Source organism: Somniosus microcephalus, chromosome 2, assembly GCF_052327205.1.
Source record: "Somniosus microcephalus isolate GS21.2 chromosome 2, FLI_Smic_1.0, whole genome shotgun sequence".
Lineage (NCBI taxonomy): Eukaryota > Metazoa > Chordata > Chondrichthyes > Squaliformes > Somniosidae > Somniosus > Somniosus microcephalus.
Window position 1 is genome coordinate 100,074,608 of NC_140988.1, and position 19,060 is coordinate 100,093,667.

The 19,060-nt window shown below is 45.2% G+C and overlaps 1 protein-coding gene across 5 annotated transcripts in view; it reads left to right on the forward strand.

The window, feature by feature from the left end:
• Nucleotides 1-19,060, forward strand: part of dclk2a (doublecortin-like kinase 2a) — a 622,375-nt gene that overhangs the window by 395,909 nt on the left and 207,406 nt on the right. For all 5 annotated transcript variants that reach the window (XM_086011612.1, XM_086011622.1, XM_086011598.1 and 2 more), the window contains one exon: nucleotides 8,926-9,020. In XM_086011612.1, coding sequence (XP_085867738.1) covers nucleotides 8,926-9,020 — 95 coding nt within the window. The remainder of the gene's footprint in view (nucleotides 1-8,925; nucleotides 9,021-19,060) is intronic.

A 19,060-nucleotide genomic window follows, 5' to 3' on the forward strand; every position in this document is an offset into this window, starting at 1 on the left:
CAGTGAAGATTCACCAGGCTGATACCTGGGATGGCAGGAATGACGTATGAGGAGAGATTGTGTCGATTGGGCTTATACTCACTGGAGTTTAGAAGATTGAGAGGGGATCTCATCGAAACCTATAAAATTCTGTCAGGCCTGGACAGACTAGATGCAGGAAGGATGTTTCTGATGGCCGGGGAGTCCAGAACCAGGGGTCATAGTCTAAGGATAAGGGGTAAGCCATTTAGGACTGAAATGAGGAGGAATTTCTTCACCCAGAGAGTGGTGAACCTGTGGAATTCTCTGCCACAGAGGGTGCTGGAGGCCAGTTCATTAAGTATATTCAAGAAAGAGTTGGATATATTTCTTAAGGCTAAAGGGATCAAGGGATATGGGGAGAAGGCAGGGACCGGGTACTGAATTTGGATGATCAGCCATGATCTCACTGAATGGCGGAGCAGGCTCGAAGGGCTGAATGGCCTACTCCTGCTCCTATCTTCTATGTATCTATGTAAAGGAGACTATGAAGGTATGAGAGCGGAATTGAGTAGAGTGGATTGGGAAAATAGATTAAAGGGTAAGACGATACATGATCAGTGGTGTACATTTAAGGAGTTATTTTACAACTTCCAAAAAATATATATTCCACTGAGAAGAAAAGGGTGTAAAAGAAAAGACAGCCATCCGTGGCTAAGTAAAGAAATTAAGGATAGTATTCGACTAAAAACAAGGGCATATAAGGTAGCCAAATCTAGTGGGAGGATAGAGGATTGGGAAAACTTTAAAAGACAGCAAAAAATAACAAAAAGATTGATTAAGAAAGGGAAGATAGATTATGAAAGTAAATTAGCAAAAAATATAAAAACAGATAGCAAGAGTTTTTATAGTTATATAAAAAGAAAAAGGGTGGCTAAAGTAAATGTTGGTCCCTTAGAGGATGAGACCGGGAAATTAATGGTGGGAAATATGGAGATGGCAAAAACACTGAATGAATATTTTGTATCAGTCTTTACAGTAGAAGACACTAAGGCCTAGAAATTGGGTTGGGGTGCCAAAGTGGCGCAAAAGTCGCCTTAGCGCAGGATTTAGCGCAGCGATCGGAGTAATTCCGATTGCCAGAAATTCAGTTTCAGTGCCGCTCGAGGGACACGGGGCGAGGCTCAAGGCGCTCCACGTCCCTCTTAGGGCGCTGAAACTGATTATCGCAGCGCAATGTGCCGCAGCGCCACACGCTGCGGCACGGCACGCTGCGGTACTGCAGACCTTCCTCCCACTGTTAAGGGGGAGGTGCCTGCAACAGCGCGATCCCCGCTCGCGAGTGCCGGCAAATGAGCCCGGCACCAAGGAGAAGTGCCGGGCTCTCGGGAAACAGCCGGCAATGCCGCGGGGGGGGCGTTAGGAGGCCGGGGACGGAGGTGCTGGCAGGCGGCCGCCGAAAAAGCGGCCGCCCCGCACCTCCACCTTAACTTGCGCCGCTGCCGGCACAGTAAGGCCCCGTGAACCGGGCGCTACAGCCACTGACTGCCTCTTTAGGCGCTAACAGGTGGCGCTACTCACCCAATTTCTCCCCCTAAGAATATCCCAACACTGGACAAACAGGGGGCTATAGGCGGGGAGGAGCTAAACACAATCAAAATCACTAAGGAAGTGGTACTCGGTAAAATAATGGGACTCAAGGCGGATAAATCACCTGGACCTGATGGCTTACATCCTAGGGTCTTGAGGGATGTGGCAGTAGGGATTGTGGATGCATTAGTAATAATTTTCCAAAACTCCCTGGACTCAGCAAAGGTCCCGGCAGACTGGAAAACTGCTAATGTAACACCCTTATTTAAAAAGGGCAGTAGACAGAAGGCTGGAAACTATAGACCGGTTAGCCTAACATCTGTGGTAGGTAAAATTTTGGAGTCCATTATTAAGGAGACAGTAACAGGACATTTGGATAATCATAATTTAATAGGACAAAGTCAGTATGGTTTTATGAAGGGGAAGTCACGTTTGACAAATTTGCTGGAGTTCTTTGAGGAAGTAACATATAGGGTGGATAAAGGGGAACCAGTGGACGTAGTGTATTTAGACTTCCAAAAGGCATTTGACAAGGTGCCACACAAAAGATTATTGCTTAAGATAAAAAATCACGGGATTGGGGGTAATATTCTGGCATGGATAGAGGATTGGCTATCTAAAAGAAGGCAGAGAGTTGGGATAAATGGTTCATTCTCAGACTGGCAATCAGTAACTAGTGGTGTTCCGCAGGGGTCAGTGCTGGGTCCCCAACTCTTTACAATCTATATTAACGATTTGGAGGAGGGGACCGAGTGTAACATATCAAAGTTTGCAGACGATACTAAGATGGGAGGGAAAGTAGTGAGTGAGGAGGACATAAAAAACCTGCAAGGGGACATAGACAGGCTAAGTAAGTGGGCAGAGATTTGGCAGATGGAATACAATACTGGAAAGTGTGAGGTTATGCACTTTGGCAGGAAAAATCGTAGAGCAAGTTATTATCTTAATGGCAAGAAACTGGAAAGTACTGTAGTACAAAGGGATCTGGGGGTCCTGGTGCACGAAACTCAAAAGGTTAGTATGCAGGTGCAGCAAGTGATTAAGAAGGCCAGTGGAATGTTGGCTTTCATTGCTAGGGGGATAGAATATAAAAATAGGGAGGTATTGCTTCAGTTGTACAAGGTATTGGTGAGACCGCACCTGGAATACTGCATACAGTTTTGGTGTCCATACTTAAGAAAAGACATACTTGCTCTCGAGTCAGCACAAAGAAGGTTCACTCGGTTAATCCCGGGGATGAGGGGATGGACATATGTGGAGAGGTTGAGTAGATTGGGACTCTACTCATTGGAGTTCAGAAGAATGAGAGGCGATCTTATTGAAACATATAAGATTGTGAAGGGGTTGGATCGGGTGGATGCGGGGAGGATGTTCTCGATGATGGGTGAAACTAGAACTAGGGGGCATAGTCTTAGAATAAGAGGCTGCTCTTTCAAAACTGAGATGAGGAGGAACTACTTCACTCAGAGGGTGGTAGGTCCATGGAATATGCTGCCCCAAAAAGGTGTAGAAGCTACATCATTACATAAATTTAAAACAGAAATAGACAGTTTCCTAGAAGTAAAGGGAATTAAGGGTTACGGTGAGCGGGCAGGAATTTGGACATGAGTCTAGGTTCGGATCGGACATGGCCCTGTGGGGAGCGGAGCGGGACCAGGAGCCGTGTAGCCTGATCCTGCTCCTATTTCGTGTGTCTAATTCTGTTAGATTCAGGAGATGGTTCTGTGATAGTAGATTGGCGGTTAGGATCAGATCAGCCATGATCTTATTAAATGGCGGAGCAGGCTCGAGGGGCCGATTGGCCTACTCCTGCTCCTATTTCTTATGTTTTTATGTTCTTATGTAACACTACTCTACCTCGCGAATGTCCCACCGAGGTGTGTGTCTGCGCTGGTGCTGGGTGCTCCGAATTCTGCTGACGCTGCGCCCTCTGAGGTTGCAGCTTCCTCTGAGGACTCTAGAAGCTCAGACTCTTCTTCCTGGACAGTGGGGACGGGGGCTGTCGATGGTCCTGTGGGGGAGTAAAGGAAAGAGTTAGAGATGTGAGGTCAAGGTTACATGAACATTGAATAGTGCAGATGATCATAAGTCAATCTGTTAGAATATCAGATTCATTATCAGTGACTCATGCAATGTCAGTGAGAGAGATGCCAAACCATTCTGTCACCAGCTTGCTGCGATGCGCCCATCTGTCCGTCCCCCACTTGGGAATCCTCGATCCTGGCGATTTCCAGGGCCGCCTCCTCCCAGGCGGTGAGCTGGGCTACTGAGGGTGGCCCTCCTTCTGTCATGGCTCTTTCCCTCTTATTGTGGGCTCTCTTTTCCTGCAATGAGGGACACAAGTGGAGTTTGAGTGAGAATGAAGGAGTGAGTGTAGAGAATCCATAGCATAGATGCTTAGAAGGATACACAGGGCCCTCCCTGTGTGTTGTAAGTTGTTGTTGTCATGGCATCACAGTGATAGGGAGTGTGAGGGCTGCATGGTCGAATAGTTAAGTGAATGTGACCTTAGAGAGAGAGGGAATGGGTAAGGATGCAGGCATGTAAGTGTCAAGTGGGATGTGGAGGAAAAGGTTGGCAAAGCAGAGTGCTGGTGAGGAGAGGCAATGGGATCAGATTGAGGTTGATGGGAACGTCATATTCACTTTTCCTGTGCGGAGAAGGGCATGAAACCTCTTCATGCATTGCAGCCAGGTTCTGCGGCTCAGTAAAATGGAGTTGACCTCCTGGGCCACTTGTAGCCCACACAGCTTTTGTCTGCTGGGGTGGCTTTTTTCTCCCTGTGGAAGGGAACAGCACCTCCTTATTACAGCTGGCTCCGTGCATCAGAGCTTGGAAGGAGGGCTCATCAAATCGAGGTGCACACTTTTGCTTGATCGTGGACATTGTCGGGAAATCAACTCCCCCTTCATACAATTTGCAGAGCCTTTGCAGTCTCCAGAAGAAGCAAGGCTGCTTGCAGGTCTTAAATCCAGCAGCATTGATGACGTCATCGGAGGCGACTTTCTGTATGAAAAGACTCATTTGGCCAGGGGTTCCCACACGCAGGAAATCAATTGCCCAATTAGGGGAAAATCTCACTTTTTCAGCACTTCACTTAGGAGTCAGGGTCCTGACACGATTTCCACCTGACACGCCCCAGCCCGCCCACACTGACAAAATCCAGCCCATAGACTCGATTCTCTTAACAGCTGGAGCACTAAAACATAGATTCTGCACAAAACGAAGAAAGTGGTGCTTCAGTTGGATAGAGCCTTGGTCAGACCCCATCTGGAGCACTGCATTCAGTTCTGGGTACCGCACCTCAGGAAGGACATATTGGTCTTTGGAGGTGGTGCAACGCAGATTCACCAAACTTGGCTTGTATTCCCTTGCGTATAGAAAATTGAGGGGTGAACTGATTGAGGTGTTTAACATTTAAAAGATTTGATACGGAGAAACTATTTCTCTGGTGGGGGAACCAAGAACAAGGGGACATAATATTAAAATTAGAGCTAGGCCATTCAGGAGTGAAATCAGGAAGCATTTTTTCACACAAAGGGTAGTAGAAATGTGGATCTCTCTCCCCCAAAAGTCTGGGTCAGTTGGAGCTTTGAAGACTGAGATAGACAGATTTCTGTTAGCTTAGGATATTGAGGAATATGGAACAAAGGCAGGAAAATGGAGTTGAGGTGCAAGTCAGCCATGATCTAACTGAATTGACTAATTATAGCAATCAATCTCCATCAATTCGTCTACTACAGACCCAGCCTAGGAAACCCCCAGTGGTGGAAAGCTTTGGAAACCATAGGTCCAAAGTCATGTGTTCCTGCCAAGCATGCTACACTTACCACACATCCATGTCTCAAATTACTAATATTAGTCATGAGATATAAGTGGCAAGTTACATAGCAACATTGTCAGAGGCTTAGGAGAAGGTTTCATTCTGGGCAATAGTGTGTAATGCAGGACAAAGTAAAGCAGATATGGGAAGAAAATGAATGAAGTGCATTAAAAGACTAAAGAAAAAGATGCCAGGGAAGTGAAGTGTGATTAACATTGATAAATCTAAAACAACATTCCCTTTAGAATGCTTCGAGAGCCATCAACATCATGTAAACCTGATCAATATTTTTCCTTTTGTGGAATATAGCCACAAATCAATAACAACATGGTATAAGTTTGCTTCAGCAGAGAAAGGCGCTGCTGTTACAGGAGTCGACATGGGATTGAAATCAATTTAACAACTTAAACCAGGATGTAGCAAAGTCTATGGACTGAGAGTACGCCGTCATACCACCTTTAAAATGGCCCACAAGTTCGGGATTTCATTCATTTTCGGGATTTCCCGAACTTGCAATCATCCACACGGCCCAAGAAAAACCAGTTGCTGGTGCAGAGTTGGGCTATTTGCCCACCAACTGCCCAGCAATTGCGTACGAAAACTTTACAGTTGATGCAAACAGACACAGGGCCTGTTTGCATCAGCGTAAGGTGATACCTCAGAAATATTTTAATCATTTTCATCTCGGAAATCAGATAGTTTAATTGTATCAAATGAGTTTTTCTTCTTTCTTCAAAGATTGGGGTTTTAATGATGTCGATAATTATTATCAGCAAAATTAAATTTTTACTAACAACCAAGATGTAGTGAAGTTGGTGGAATGAAGCTAATTAGGAATTAAATTCCAATCCTGTAAAGTAATTTTAATTAAATCTGATTACGGGATTCCCTTCTGAAATGCTGTAAAATCTAATTCTGTTTCCTGATTGGAGGACCAGGCCCACGTGATCCCAGGTATGCTTCTGCTCAGACTGCGTCCCTGGGATCCGTGGGCCATCATGTTGCCCTCCATTATGCAGCGTCAGAGAGTAAGTTTATGAAGGGGGGCTGCCATCAGGTAGGTGCGTATTCTTTTCGCTGGTCCGCGGCGTACTCTGGAGCTATGCCACGGACCGCAATTTTTGGGCCAGTAGCTTTCAAGGATCACTGCGGGGTTGGGGTGCGTGGAATCAGCTTGTCATTCCTCATAGTAACTGACTGAAATAAACTATAAACTATAGAAGGTAAAACTGAGTGTTTTGAATTGATTCATCAACGGTTACTGTGTTTTCCTATGTTTATTTGGTTTTCGTTAACATTCTGCTTTATAGCACCGCTTCTTTTAACTTATTAAAAGACAAACTAGTCATAACCTCTGCAGTGTAAACTTCTACCTTGTAATTTTTATTTCAGTTTTTTTAAACTTTTAAACTTGTAAAGGGCACTAGTTAGTGAGTGGAATACACTGTCCATCTACTTATATCATTGCAATATGAGCCTGGTACCATAATCTCACATGACAGATTACTGATGGATATTGATGGTTAGCACTGTTGCCTCACAGCGCCAGGGACCCGGGTTCGAATCCGGCCTCGGGCGACTGTCTGTGTGGAGTTTGCACATTCTCCCCGTGTTTGCGTGGGTTTCCTCCGGGTGCTCCGGTTTCCTCCCACAGTCCAAAGATGTGCAAGTTAGGTTGATTGGCTATGATAAATTGACCCTTAGTGTTAGGGGGATTAAATACGTGGGGTTACGGGGATAGGGTGGGATATGTGTTGGTGTAGGGGTTACGGGGATCGGGTGGGATATGTGTCGGTGCAGGCTCGATGGGCCAAAATGGCCTCTATCTGCACTGTGAGGTTTCTGTGATTCTGTGATTCTGTGATATTACCTTGTTATGTGGCTTCCATTTGATTCATGGAAAGCTAGGGCAGAGTCTTGTTCATTTCTGGTGTTACAAAATTGTGTTTGTGCTCTGTGTTATCATACATTAATTGATCTCTCATGGCTTTGGTCAGGGACAAAAAATGTAACAAACTATCTCTCTGAATCCGTGTCTCTGGGTGGACTGACAGCGAGGGACATACAGGCAGAAAACCAGGAATCAAGTAGACGGGGAGGGGCAGGCACAAGGCTGGGAAGCAGGTAGTTAGGTTGAAAAGTCAGGCAGAGATAATTTTATAAAACCACAGTCCGGGCGAAGAACAAGGCCTGTCAGGATTGCATAACGGGAATTTGGGCACATGCTCCCTATGGCTTTCTGTCCATTAATTTCAATGGACGGACAATTGTGTGGAGAGTATTTTCTGTCCATACATTTCAGTGGATGGACAAAAGAAAGAAAGAAAGACTTGCATTTATATAGCACCTTTCATGACCACCGGACGACCAAAAGCGCTTTACAGCCAATGAAGTACTTTTTGGAGTGTAGTCACTGTTGTAATGTAGGAAACACGGCAGCCAAATTGCGCACAGCAAGCTCCCACAAACAACAATGTGATAATGACCAGATAATATGTTTTTAGTGATGTTGATTGAGGGATACATATTGGTCAGGACACCGGGGATATCTCCCCTGCTCTTCTTCAAAATATTGACATGGGATCTTTTACGTCCACGTGAGAGAGCAGACGGGGCCTCGATTTAACGTCTCATCTGAAAGACGGCACCGCCGACAGTGCAGCACTCCCTCAGCACTGCATTGGAGCGTCGGTCTAGATTTTTGTGTTCAAGTCTCTGGAGTGGGACTTGAACCCACAACCTTTGTAGAGAGAGCAACTTAATTGTCGATATGCAGTTCCAGCAGGTGATACAGCAGGAGTGTGGATTCACAAAATTATGCTTAGAATGTGGCAGGGTAGATTATTAGGAATTAGGTGGGCAAGCAAGGAGAGGCAAATTAAATGTGTCTTAATCTCCCTTCCCCAGTGTGTCACTCCAGTCAATGCCTATGATTTCAAAGACTCTCCTCTGTACTGTGCAAAAAAATGCTATTTTCCTTGTAACATACACAGAATAAATTGTGGAAATGGGAAAGGTAACTATGGCAACCTCATAGCCTATGGACAATAAAGGCTGCTGCCTTATGTAAATGAAGTAAACTTAAAAGAAAATGTTCCAGAAAGTCAATGGTCTTCGCCAATAGCGCAAAATGGGCTTGTAGCAAATCGGCAGCCTGTTTTATACCACGTCTGATTTCTTACCCATTGAAGTTAGTGCAAAAGAAAATCAGGCACAATGTAAAACGGGCTGCCAATTCACAATGAGCCCATTTTAGCTGATGGCAAAGAACAAAAATGTTATTTGAAGAAAACAGACAGTACTGCTTTCAGTTTGTAGAATTCAAAATAAATCCTGGTTGTCACTCACTATAAAATTTGGTGATTAGCATAGCAAATATAAATGTATTCTGTTTTCTTGAGTAAAGAAAAAGGCCTTGTTGTTCTGCAGTATTTAGCAATATGAAGTCTGCCACCATTCAAAAATGTATTGGTTTTCCATCATGCTGATTATGTTCTGGTACTTCCTTGTGTTCAAATTTTCATGTTATTTAAATTTTATTTTCCTCTGCACAGTGAATGGAACCCCAAGCAGTCAGCTGTCAACACCCAAATCCACTAAATCGTCCAGCTCCTCCCCAACCAGCCCTGGCAGCTTGAGAGCTCACAAGGTAAAAAAAATCTTTCTGTCAGCATATTCATAAAAGATTGGCATTTGCTGAAATTCTCTGCAGTGTCCTAAAATAACAAATGAGAGCAACGGATGAAGAAGGTATGGTTTCTAAAAGTTGTCACCCATATATAGTGCAGTCCTGTAGTTGATGCATACATGGTGTTCCACTGCTTCTTAGGGGTCTGTATGACTTGCCATGTCTTTCTTGATTGTCACACTCCTTTTGTCATGCAAGTTCTCTGGACAAGAAAAACCAAAAAGCTTTTCCCAGACCTCCAAGAACTCTTCTCCATAGCTGGCTACTAGAAGGTGACTGAGCATGGCCATGAGTGACTTGCCCTCTAATTATCCTCTTGTTTTGTACCTCTCACTATTGGCATGCGCCGGAAACTGGGCGCGGGGGCAGCTAAAATTGGCCATTTGTCCTAGTCAATGATAATCTACTGGGATTGGGAGTGAACAGGCCTGGGAGTCATATATTCAGCAAGTTTGAATCGTCAAACTTAGCCAATAAAATAAGGATCAATGGGTGGTTGGGATGGAGTATTTTCATTTGGTTATACATAGTATCCAGTGACTGCAATAGAAATAAAATAGCTTTTAGGCAATGGTAGTAGTGACGTGGAGTTAAGGTTGTTGCTACACTTTTTGAATTGCTGAGGTTTGCTGTTATCCTGTTTGAGTTTGCCGACTATTATTGGATACAAGTATCGGCAATCAACACTCAGGCTAAACATGGAGAATCACAATCATGCAGATGGGATAAAGGCAGCAACAATGCAGAATTAAGAAAATGACTCTAAAGTGAAACCGGTTATCTTGTTTTAAAAGCCATCATTGAAAGTGATTATGGAACACATTATTACCAAGAAAAGGATAATGGACATTAAGGTAGGTTTTACACTAAGATCATTGCTTCCTGTGACATGATACTAGATGTGAAAACCTAATATTGTAAAGGTGATACCACTCTCTGTCTTGTCACATGATATAAACAACTCAAAACACAGAAACCCACACAGAAGATGAGAAAACAGCAACAGTCATCTTATTTGAGCAAGGCACAGGTGAACAGAGGACAGAACTGAAGGACATGATACAAAATGAACAAGCCTGAAACAAGAGTAAAGTTTAGAAGATGATTTTCCCCAAAGAGTAGTGGGGATGTGGAATAGACTCCCCATGCACACAATTGACATTAAGTTGATTAACTCTTAAAAATAGGAAATGGATTAGAAGGTTATAAGAATTAGTCTACTGCTGATAATTCAAAGTCATTTTTTGCATCAATAATTTGAATTACTTCAAATGGCAATGTTAAAAAAGTGCAAAAGAATGTGAATTATTCAGTAATTCAAATGAACTGACTTTCAATTAAGAGGCGATTGTAACTAAATAGAGAAATGGTCAAAGAATACCATCTGTAGAGCAACTGGCCACATTTGAATAGCATAGGTTGAAAGGTTAAATTGATATTCTGAAGTTTTGCTTAACTACCTTAGGATGGTGGTGGTGGGAATTTGTCCATTCAGGAGATTAAATAAGTTGGGCAGAGTCCATTACAGACTGCACGATGCATGGTAAATGAAACTCTTCAGTTAGGTGATAAAACAATCTCAATATTTCAAATAATGCTAATAAACTGCTCTGGTTTATCACAGTTAATGATGTCACCTGAGCCCTTTGACTGCACCGTAGGTTTGTCACACACTATTATCCATATGCTACAAGGTTGATCTGACATTTACATCACAATTTCTTTTATTCTTTTTACACACGAGAGCTGTTTCACCAAAACAGTTATTTGAAAATACAGCAAACACTAGAATCAAGACAAGACATCCTGCTGCCATGTCTTAAAACTGAGGCAAAGGAGCAGCACATAGTTAAATGTCAATACTAATGAATGTTCTCACTGATAATAACATGTTTCCAGTTTCCCGAGCTGTCACTTTCTAGGTTTACATTTCAAACCCAATTGTTTTCGGTCAGATGGATGTTATTCTTGGAAGGATCACCATGCACTATAATAAGTAGTTGTAGTGCTGTGTAATTCAGTACACTTTGAAGAACAGTTGAATGTGACACTTTCACTGTTGCTTTCAATCTATGAACTCTTTAAACACTGAGTCATTTGCAATTTGCAACTAATGCCCCCATTACATTCAGTGCTGCTATCAGTGGCAGCCCAGATTTCACTCACACCACTGTAATGTAACGGAGTGGCACTGCTGCCTCTGGAAATGGTCTTACTGGATTCCTCTGGAAGCAGCAGCACAAAGTGGCAAATATAAATGCTGCGCTCACTCAACAGAATTCCCTATGCAGCAGTTACTGATCAGTGGTTCCATTCCCTGGTGCAAGGGAAGACCAGAAATACTGGGGGAGCAATTTTGTCAATGGGGGCGCGTTGGAGGCGGGACTGCTGTTTGTTGGGTTTTAGTCCCGCCTCCATCGACTTGTGGCCAACCCACGCTATTTTCCCTTGATTGACCTTGTTAAGCCCGCCCAGCGGGCTTAGCAGGCCAATTAAGGGGAAGCCGGTTACAGAGAACGTCAGCGTATGACGTTTCTTTTGACAGATGAATTGTCATCGTTTGACAGCTCTGTGAAGCTGTCAAGCACTGACATTTTCTGTTGTTTGATGAGTTCTTGTATTCAAGACTCATCAAACCTCTTTTGTGAGCAGAAATGAGATGGCTGTTGCATTGGAGAATGCAGCAGCCATTCTGTCATCTCTGCCGGTGAGATGCGAGAGTCTCCGCATCCCCAACTGTTGAAGCCTGCAGGAAGAAACAAAGGTAAGTAAATATTTTCTATCACTTTTCACTCACCTCACACACTTACCTCTCCACACTTGCACCCATCACTTACCTCCACAGCGCACTTTTGCACCCCTCTGACTCCCGCAGACCCACTGCTCGCCTCGGTGACCCCGGTGGGGTTTCCAGACGTCGGGAAGCCCGCGCCTCTGCTGGAAAAATGGGGATAATCCACTTAATTTCCTGTTAACATGCAGTTAAGTGGCTGTAATCCCCTTCCCGCCTCCAGGAGACGGGACCCGGTGCAGGTCGGCTACCCGCCTCCTGGGAAGATGGCACGGAGGCGGGATGGGTACCCGCCGCCAGATTCTGTCATTTTCTCGGCAGTCTCGCCTCCAAACCCGCCTCCCCAGGGCTGGCAAGATTGCACTCTGGGTTTCACAGGGATGAAAATCAACAGCAAAATTTTGCACACTCTCTACCCAGATCAGAGATGAACCCGGAGTTTCCGCTTATGAGCTTGCCAGGTTTTCTGCCCGTTAAGATGAGGTGGGTGGAAAATCATGGGCTCGTGAGCGCAGGCAGGGGGAGAACTATAAAGTGAATTTATATTCCTGATCTATCCTGTAAATTTTTGTATGTTAATTGTAATTCACACTGAGGACACCCTCCATTGTGCTGTGTGGCACTACTACCGTGCTAAATGGGATGGATTCAGAGCAGATCTAACAGCTCAAAACTCGACATCCATGAGGTGCTGTGGGTCATCAGCAGCAGCAGAATTGTATTCCACCACAATCTGTAACCTCATGGCCCAGCATATCCCTCACTCTACCATTACCATCAAGCCAGGGGACCAACCCTGGTTCAACGAAGAGTGTAGCAGAGCAAGCCAAGAGTAGCACCAGGCGTACCTAAAAATGAGGTGCCAACCTGGGGAAGTGACAGCACAGGTCTACATGCATGCTAAACAGCGGAAGCAGCATGCTATAGACAGGGCTATGCAATCCCACAACAAATGGATCAGATCAAAGCTCTGCAGTCCTGCCATATCCAGTTGTGAATGGTGTTGGACAATTAAACAACTAATGGGAGGTGAAGGCTCCATGAACATCTCCATCCTCAATTATGGTGGAGCCCAGCACGTGCATACAAAAGACAAGGCTGAAGCATTCGCAACCATCTTCAGCCAGAAGTGCCAAGTGGATGATCCATCACAGCCTCCTCCTGAGGTCTCCACCATCACAGATGCCAGTCTTCAGCCAATCGATTTACTCCACGTGATATCAAGAAATGGCTGAGTGCAATGGATACAGCAAAGGCTATGGGCCCCGGCAACATCCCGGCTGTTGTGCTGAAGACTTATGCTCCAGAACTAGCCACGCCTCTAACCAAGCTATTCCAGTACAGCTATAACACTGGCATCTACCCGACGAAGTGGAAAACTGCCCAGGTGGGTCCTGTCCACGAAAAGCAGGAGAAATCCAATCCAGCCAATTACCGCCCCATCAGCCTAGTCTCAATCATCAGCAATATGATGGAAGGTGTCATCGACAGTGCTATAAAGCGGCCCTTACTCACCAATAACCTGCTCACCGATGCCCAGTTTGGGTTCTGCTTGGATCACTCGGCTCCAGACCTCATTACAGCCTTGGTCCAAACATGGACAAAAGAGCTGAATTCCAGAGGTGAGGTGAGAGTAACTGCCCTTGACATCAAGGCAGCATTTGACCACGAGTGGCATCAAGGAGCCCCGGTAATATTGAAGTCAATGGGGATCAGGGGGGAAACTCTTCACTGGCTGGAGTCATACCTAGCACAAAGGAAGATGGTTGTGGTTATTGGAGGCCAATCATCTCAGCCCCAGGACATCGCTGCTGTGGTTCCTCAGGGCAGTGTCCCAGGCCCAACCATCCTCAATTGTTTCATCAATGACCTTCCCTCCATCATAAAGTCAGAATTGGGAATGTTTGCTGATGATTGCACAGTGTTCAGTTCCATTCACAATTCCTCAGTGCATACCCACATGCGGCAACACCTGGACAACATCCTGGCTTGGGCTGATAATTGGCAGGTAACATTCACACCACAGAAGTGCTAGGCAATGACCATCTCCAAAAAGAGTCTAACCACCTCCCCTTGACATTTAATGGCATTGCCATCATTGAATCCCACACCATCAGAATTCTGGGGGTCACCATACACCAGAAACTTAACTGGACCAGCCGCATAAATACTGTGGCTACAAGAGCAGGTCACAGGCTGGGTATTTTGCAGTGAGTGACTCACCTCCTGGCTCCCCAAAGCCTTACCACCATCTGCAAGGAGCACTAGTTAGGAGTGTGATGGAATACTCTTCACTTGCCTGGATAGGTGCAGCTCCAACAACACTCAAGAAGCTCAACACCAACCAGGACAAAGCAGCCCGCTTGATCGGCACCCCATCCACCGCCTTAAACAATCACTCCCTCCACCACCGGCGTACCGTGGCTGCAGTGTGTACCATGTACAAGATGCACTGCAGCAACTCGCCAAGGCTTCTTCAGCAGCACCTCCCAAACCCGCATCCTCTTCCACCTAGAATGACAAGGGCAGCAGGCGCATAGGAACACCCCCACTTTCAAGTTTCCCTCCAAGTCACACACCATCTTGACTTGGAAATATATCGGCGTTCCTTCATCGTCACTGGATCAAAATCCTAGAATTCCTGGAACTTCCTAACTAACAGCACTGTGGGAGTACCTTCACCACACGGACTGCAGCGGTTCAAGATGGTGGCTCATCACCACCTTCTCATGGGCAACTGGTGATGGTCAATAAATGCTGGCCTTGCCAACGATGCCCACATCCCATGAATGAATTTTTAAAAATCCTCATCAAGAGGCATCTGAATTTTGGGTCTCAAAGCTGTTGCTTGAGTAGAGTGATGCAGTATCTCTGGCCTTGCCAACGATACCCACATCCCAGTTTAACATTTTCACGTTAACATTTTGTTTCATCCACCTGAAAATCCAATCTTTGTCAATATATTTTTGCATTATTACTGTATAATTTTTTGCAACAGTAATTACAGTGAATTATAACGTGAGCTTCTAGCAGTAATTATTTTTGAAAAAGCAGCTAAATTAAGATATCACAAGACAGTGTAATTTTAAACTTATTTGCATAGTTACTTTTCTATTGCTCCAGCTGCTGTAGAAACTACTTTTCCATTTCTACATCACCTGATACACTATTGGAGGATTATTTCATTTAGGAACTGAATTCTCAAAAAGTGCTTTTATATCACAGAACTGCTTCAAGAAACAGTTCTGCAGTAGTACCACATAGTCCCAGTGACATGGCATCTGCCCTGATTTTGCAAAGGGGCCATTTCTGTTGGGCCTTGTTTCAGCTGTTATGCCCATATTCTAACTTGCACCAAGTCCCATTCACCCATCACCCTTGTTCTCGATAATGTACATTGGTTCCAAGTCCAGCAACATCTAGATTTTAAAATTCTCATCCTGGTGTTCCAATTCCTCCATGGCCTCACCCCATGCTATCTCTGTAACCTCCTCCAGCCCCACAACCCTCCGAGATCACTGCGTTCGTCCAATTCTGGCCTCTTGCGCTTCCCTGATTTCCTTCACTCCACCAGTGCCAGCCACGCCCTAAGCTCTGGAATTTCCTCCCTAAATATCTTTGCCTCCCTACCCCATCTCCTCCTTTAAGTCGCTCCTTAAAGCCTACCTCTTTCACCAAGCTTTTGGCTACCTGTTCTAATATCAAATTTTGTCTGATTACAAACCTGTGAAACACCTTGGGACGTTTTTACTACATTAAAAGCATTCTATCAATGGAAGTTGTTGTTGTTGTTGTTGCCATCATGGACTGCTATTGGCAGCAGTGTGGTAAAGTAAATGCTGCATTAAATTCGTCAGATTTAAATGTTTATCCCCTGATTTCTATACAGATGCAAAGTGTGAGCTGAAGGCTGTAGCACTATCACTGAGGTGTCACTGCACAACTGGGATTAATTATCGCATCTAGTTTATGATAGCAGGAAAACTGACATCTTCAATTAAATGTGAGAAAAAAAGACATCTGCACTAGTACTGAATTAAACAGCTTTAACACTTCTAATGAAACACCTTCTACATTGTGTTTCAAGACTAAAAAGTCATTATCGTGTCTAGATTTGAAATTAGAGTGAAGGAAGAATGAACAATTAACCATTGCCTTTGCCCCTTGTCCTTTTGAAGTAATTTGTTCTTTAAACAGTAATGGGCACGTGAAGTCGTTTATTTTAGAACTGTTCACAAAGACTCCACATTTGGCTTTGTTCAGATGAATGCCTATTTAGTGACATCAGTCTCTCGTTTCAAGGTATTTTGTTTTTCAGTTTTGTGTTTTAGCACAGTGAAAAGGGAACACAGCGGCCGCGATTTTGCCGGTGCTCAGAGGGCGGGTTTGGAGGCGGGTCTGGAGTTAAAATCAAAATGATTGACAGTGGGTTACAAACTCACCACCATCCCGCCTCCACGCAACTTTACAAAGTCCATCCCGCCTCCACGCAACTTTACAAAGTGTCGGGTCTGCGAGTTCCGACCAGACCCGACACCAAGCGGCAGGAGAGCCACTTAAGGCAGTTAACAGCTTGTTAACTGCCTACATAATCCCATTTTAGCAGGTTCTTCCCATTTTACTACATTTTCAGCGTGTTACACGTCGTGTGACAAACACACCAGCTGATGGTGCCGGGTTCAGCAACTCGCTCAATACTTGACAGTTGCTCCTGCAGCTTAAAAACGGACCGGTAACATGGCTGACTTTCAGATGCCTAAACTTTGTGTTTTGGAACACATTTTGCAGGTCTATTGAGCTTGTAAGTGTTTAAGCTGAGATCCATATGCACTGTGACCTCCTTGGAAAACCCTCCCCCCACATTGGCCCAGAAATTCGGGTCCCAACGCGTGAGTACGCACGGGGTACTCACACGTGGACCCGATGGAAGTGCCGGTTTCTTGCATGCACTACGCATGCGCGGGAAACCAGCACTTCCGATCCTCTGAATGAAGGGGTTCAGAGGTCGAATGCGTGCGCGCAGGAGTCTGCGCGTGCGCTTTGAACTTACATTTTTTTGCAGGTTTTTCCGTGAGGGCAAGTCTTTAGATTTTAGAAATGTAAAAACCAGGCGTAAGGACTGCATTTTTAAAGGTAAGTGGTCAATTAATTAAAATTTAAACATTTTTTCCACAGGTTTATTATTTTTAAATACTTTAAAGCAAGGTAAGTTTATTTTTAGCCCCGTTTTTTTATAAAATTATTTTTTTCAAAAATTTAAATTATTGTTTAAAATAGTTATTTAATGTAGTTTATAGTTTATTTAAAAAGTGTGATTTAAAAAAAAATTTGTTTGAAGGTTAACTACTGTTTTGGGCCCTCAGCATTCATATGTTTTGACAGGTCTTTCTGTCAATCTTATGAATGGGCTTTTGCCTCCTCTGATTGGCTGCCCATGGCTCACGTGATCCCAGGGGACGCATCGCACTAACTACGCCCCTGGGACACGCAAACACAGCGCGCCGGCCTCTGGGCCAGGCCCCGGAGAGGAATTCCACGCCGGCGCGCTAGGTAAGTGTAGGTCGGGGGCTTGCACCCATGGGAAGCCCCCGACCCGAATTTCTGGGCCATTGACTGAGCGCTTATAACATCTTTTCCTCAACTGAGATATATACCAGCGGGATGGGAACCATTTATACCCTCTCACCCTGGTCCTCAGAATCAGAGGAAGAGCAGCCGCGGCAACAGCAGAACCAGGCACACCAGCAGCAGCAACAACAGGAGCGCCAACCTTCTCCTCAGCCACCTGATGCTGCAGAGGGCATCTTTGCAGGGCTGCACCGCACCGCAGGAGATGCCCTCAACACAGGGTTTACAGGCTGAGGATGAGCTTCCTTGACATGACTCAGCAGCAGTGCCAAAGGAGGCTGAGACTTTCAAGAGACGTAGTCGCTGCCATCTGCACAATGCTGCACCAACACCTGGAGCCCAGAGGAGCGGGTGGACACTCCTTACCAGTGGCTGTCAAAGTCACCACCGCACTCAACTTCTTTGTGTCAGGGTCCTTCCAGGGATCAACAGTAGACATCAGCGGCATCTCCCAATCGGCTGCACACAGTTGCATCACGCAGGTTAGCGATGCCCTCTTTGCAAAGTCACACAATTACATCCACTTCTCCACGGATGAAGCAAGTGTAACTGCGCGTGCGGTTGGCTTTGCAAATATGGCAGACTTGTGAAGGGTGCAGGGCATCGTAGACTGCACACATGTGGCCATCATGCACCCCATCACAACCCAGCTATATTTGTGAACTGCAAGGGCTTCCACTCCCTTAATGTCCAGCTGGTGTGTAACCACAGGAAGAACATTATGCATGTTTGCGCCAAGTTCACTGGCAGTTGCCATGACTCGTTCATCCTGCGACAGTCTACTGTGCCTCAGCTCTTCAATCTGCCAACCCAACTTTCCAGATGGCTACTTGGAGACAAGGGCTATCCCCTGAAGACGTGGCTAATGACACCGATGAGGAGGCCATCAAACGAGGCTAAGGAGCGCTACAATATGAGCCACATTTCCACCAGAAGCATCATAGAGCAAACTATCGGCTTGCTTAAAATGCAATTCAGATGCCTCGACAGATCTGGTGGAGCTCTACAGTACGCACCAGCCAGGGTATCCAGAATCATCGTGGTCTGCTGTGCCCTGCACAACATCGCACTGCAGCGTGGCTTAGTGCTGCCTGAGGAACAAGTGGCTCAGCGCACAGCCTCCTCAGAAGAGGAGGAAGAGGAGGAGGCAACAGATGAGCCACTTGTTCCTCAGACAGTGGTAAGCCACGCTACTGTGCGATGTTTGCAGAGACAGATGTGCCAGTTCCACCAGCACGTGAGCACATTGCTGGTCATGAGGCAAGCGATGTACTAATCCATTCCAGATTCGCGTAAGTTTATGCATCAAACACATGTGGCTGGCACATGGAAATGAGTGTCTGCCGGACCTTCTTAACACACCATACAGCATCTGTACAATAAACTGGTTTCCTATCACTCTCACCACCATCATTACAGATGAAAGGCGCCCTGACCCCTCACTGTGCAACTTCCATTTCTGAGTACACAGAGGCCAACTCTTTGAATCTTTGCCATCGCATTTCTTTAATACAATTGAAATCACAATGAGAAACGTAACATTGTATTAGATAAAACACCCAAGTGACGTCCCTTGTGACTA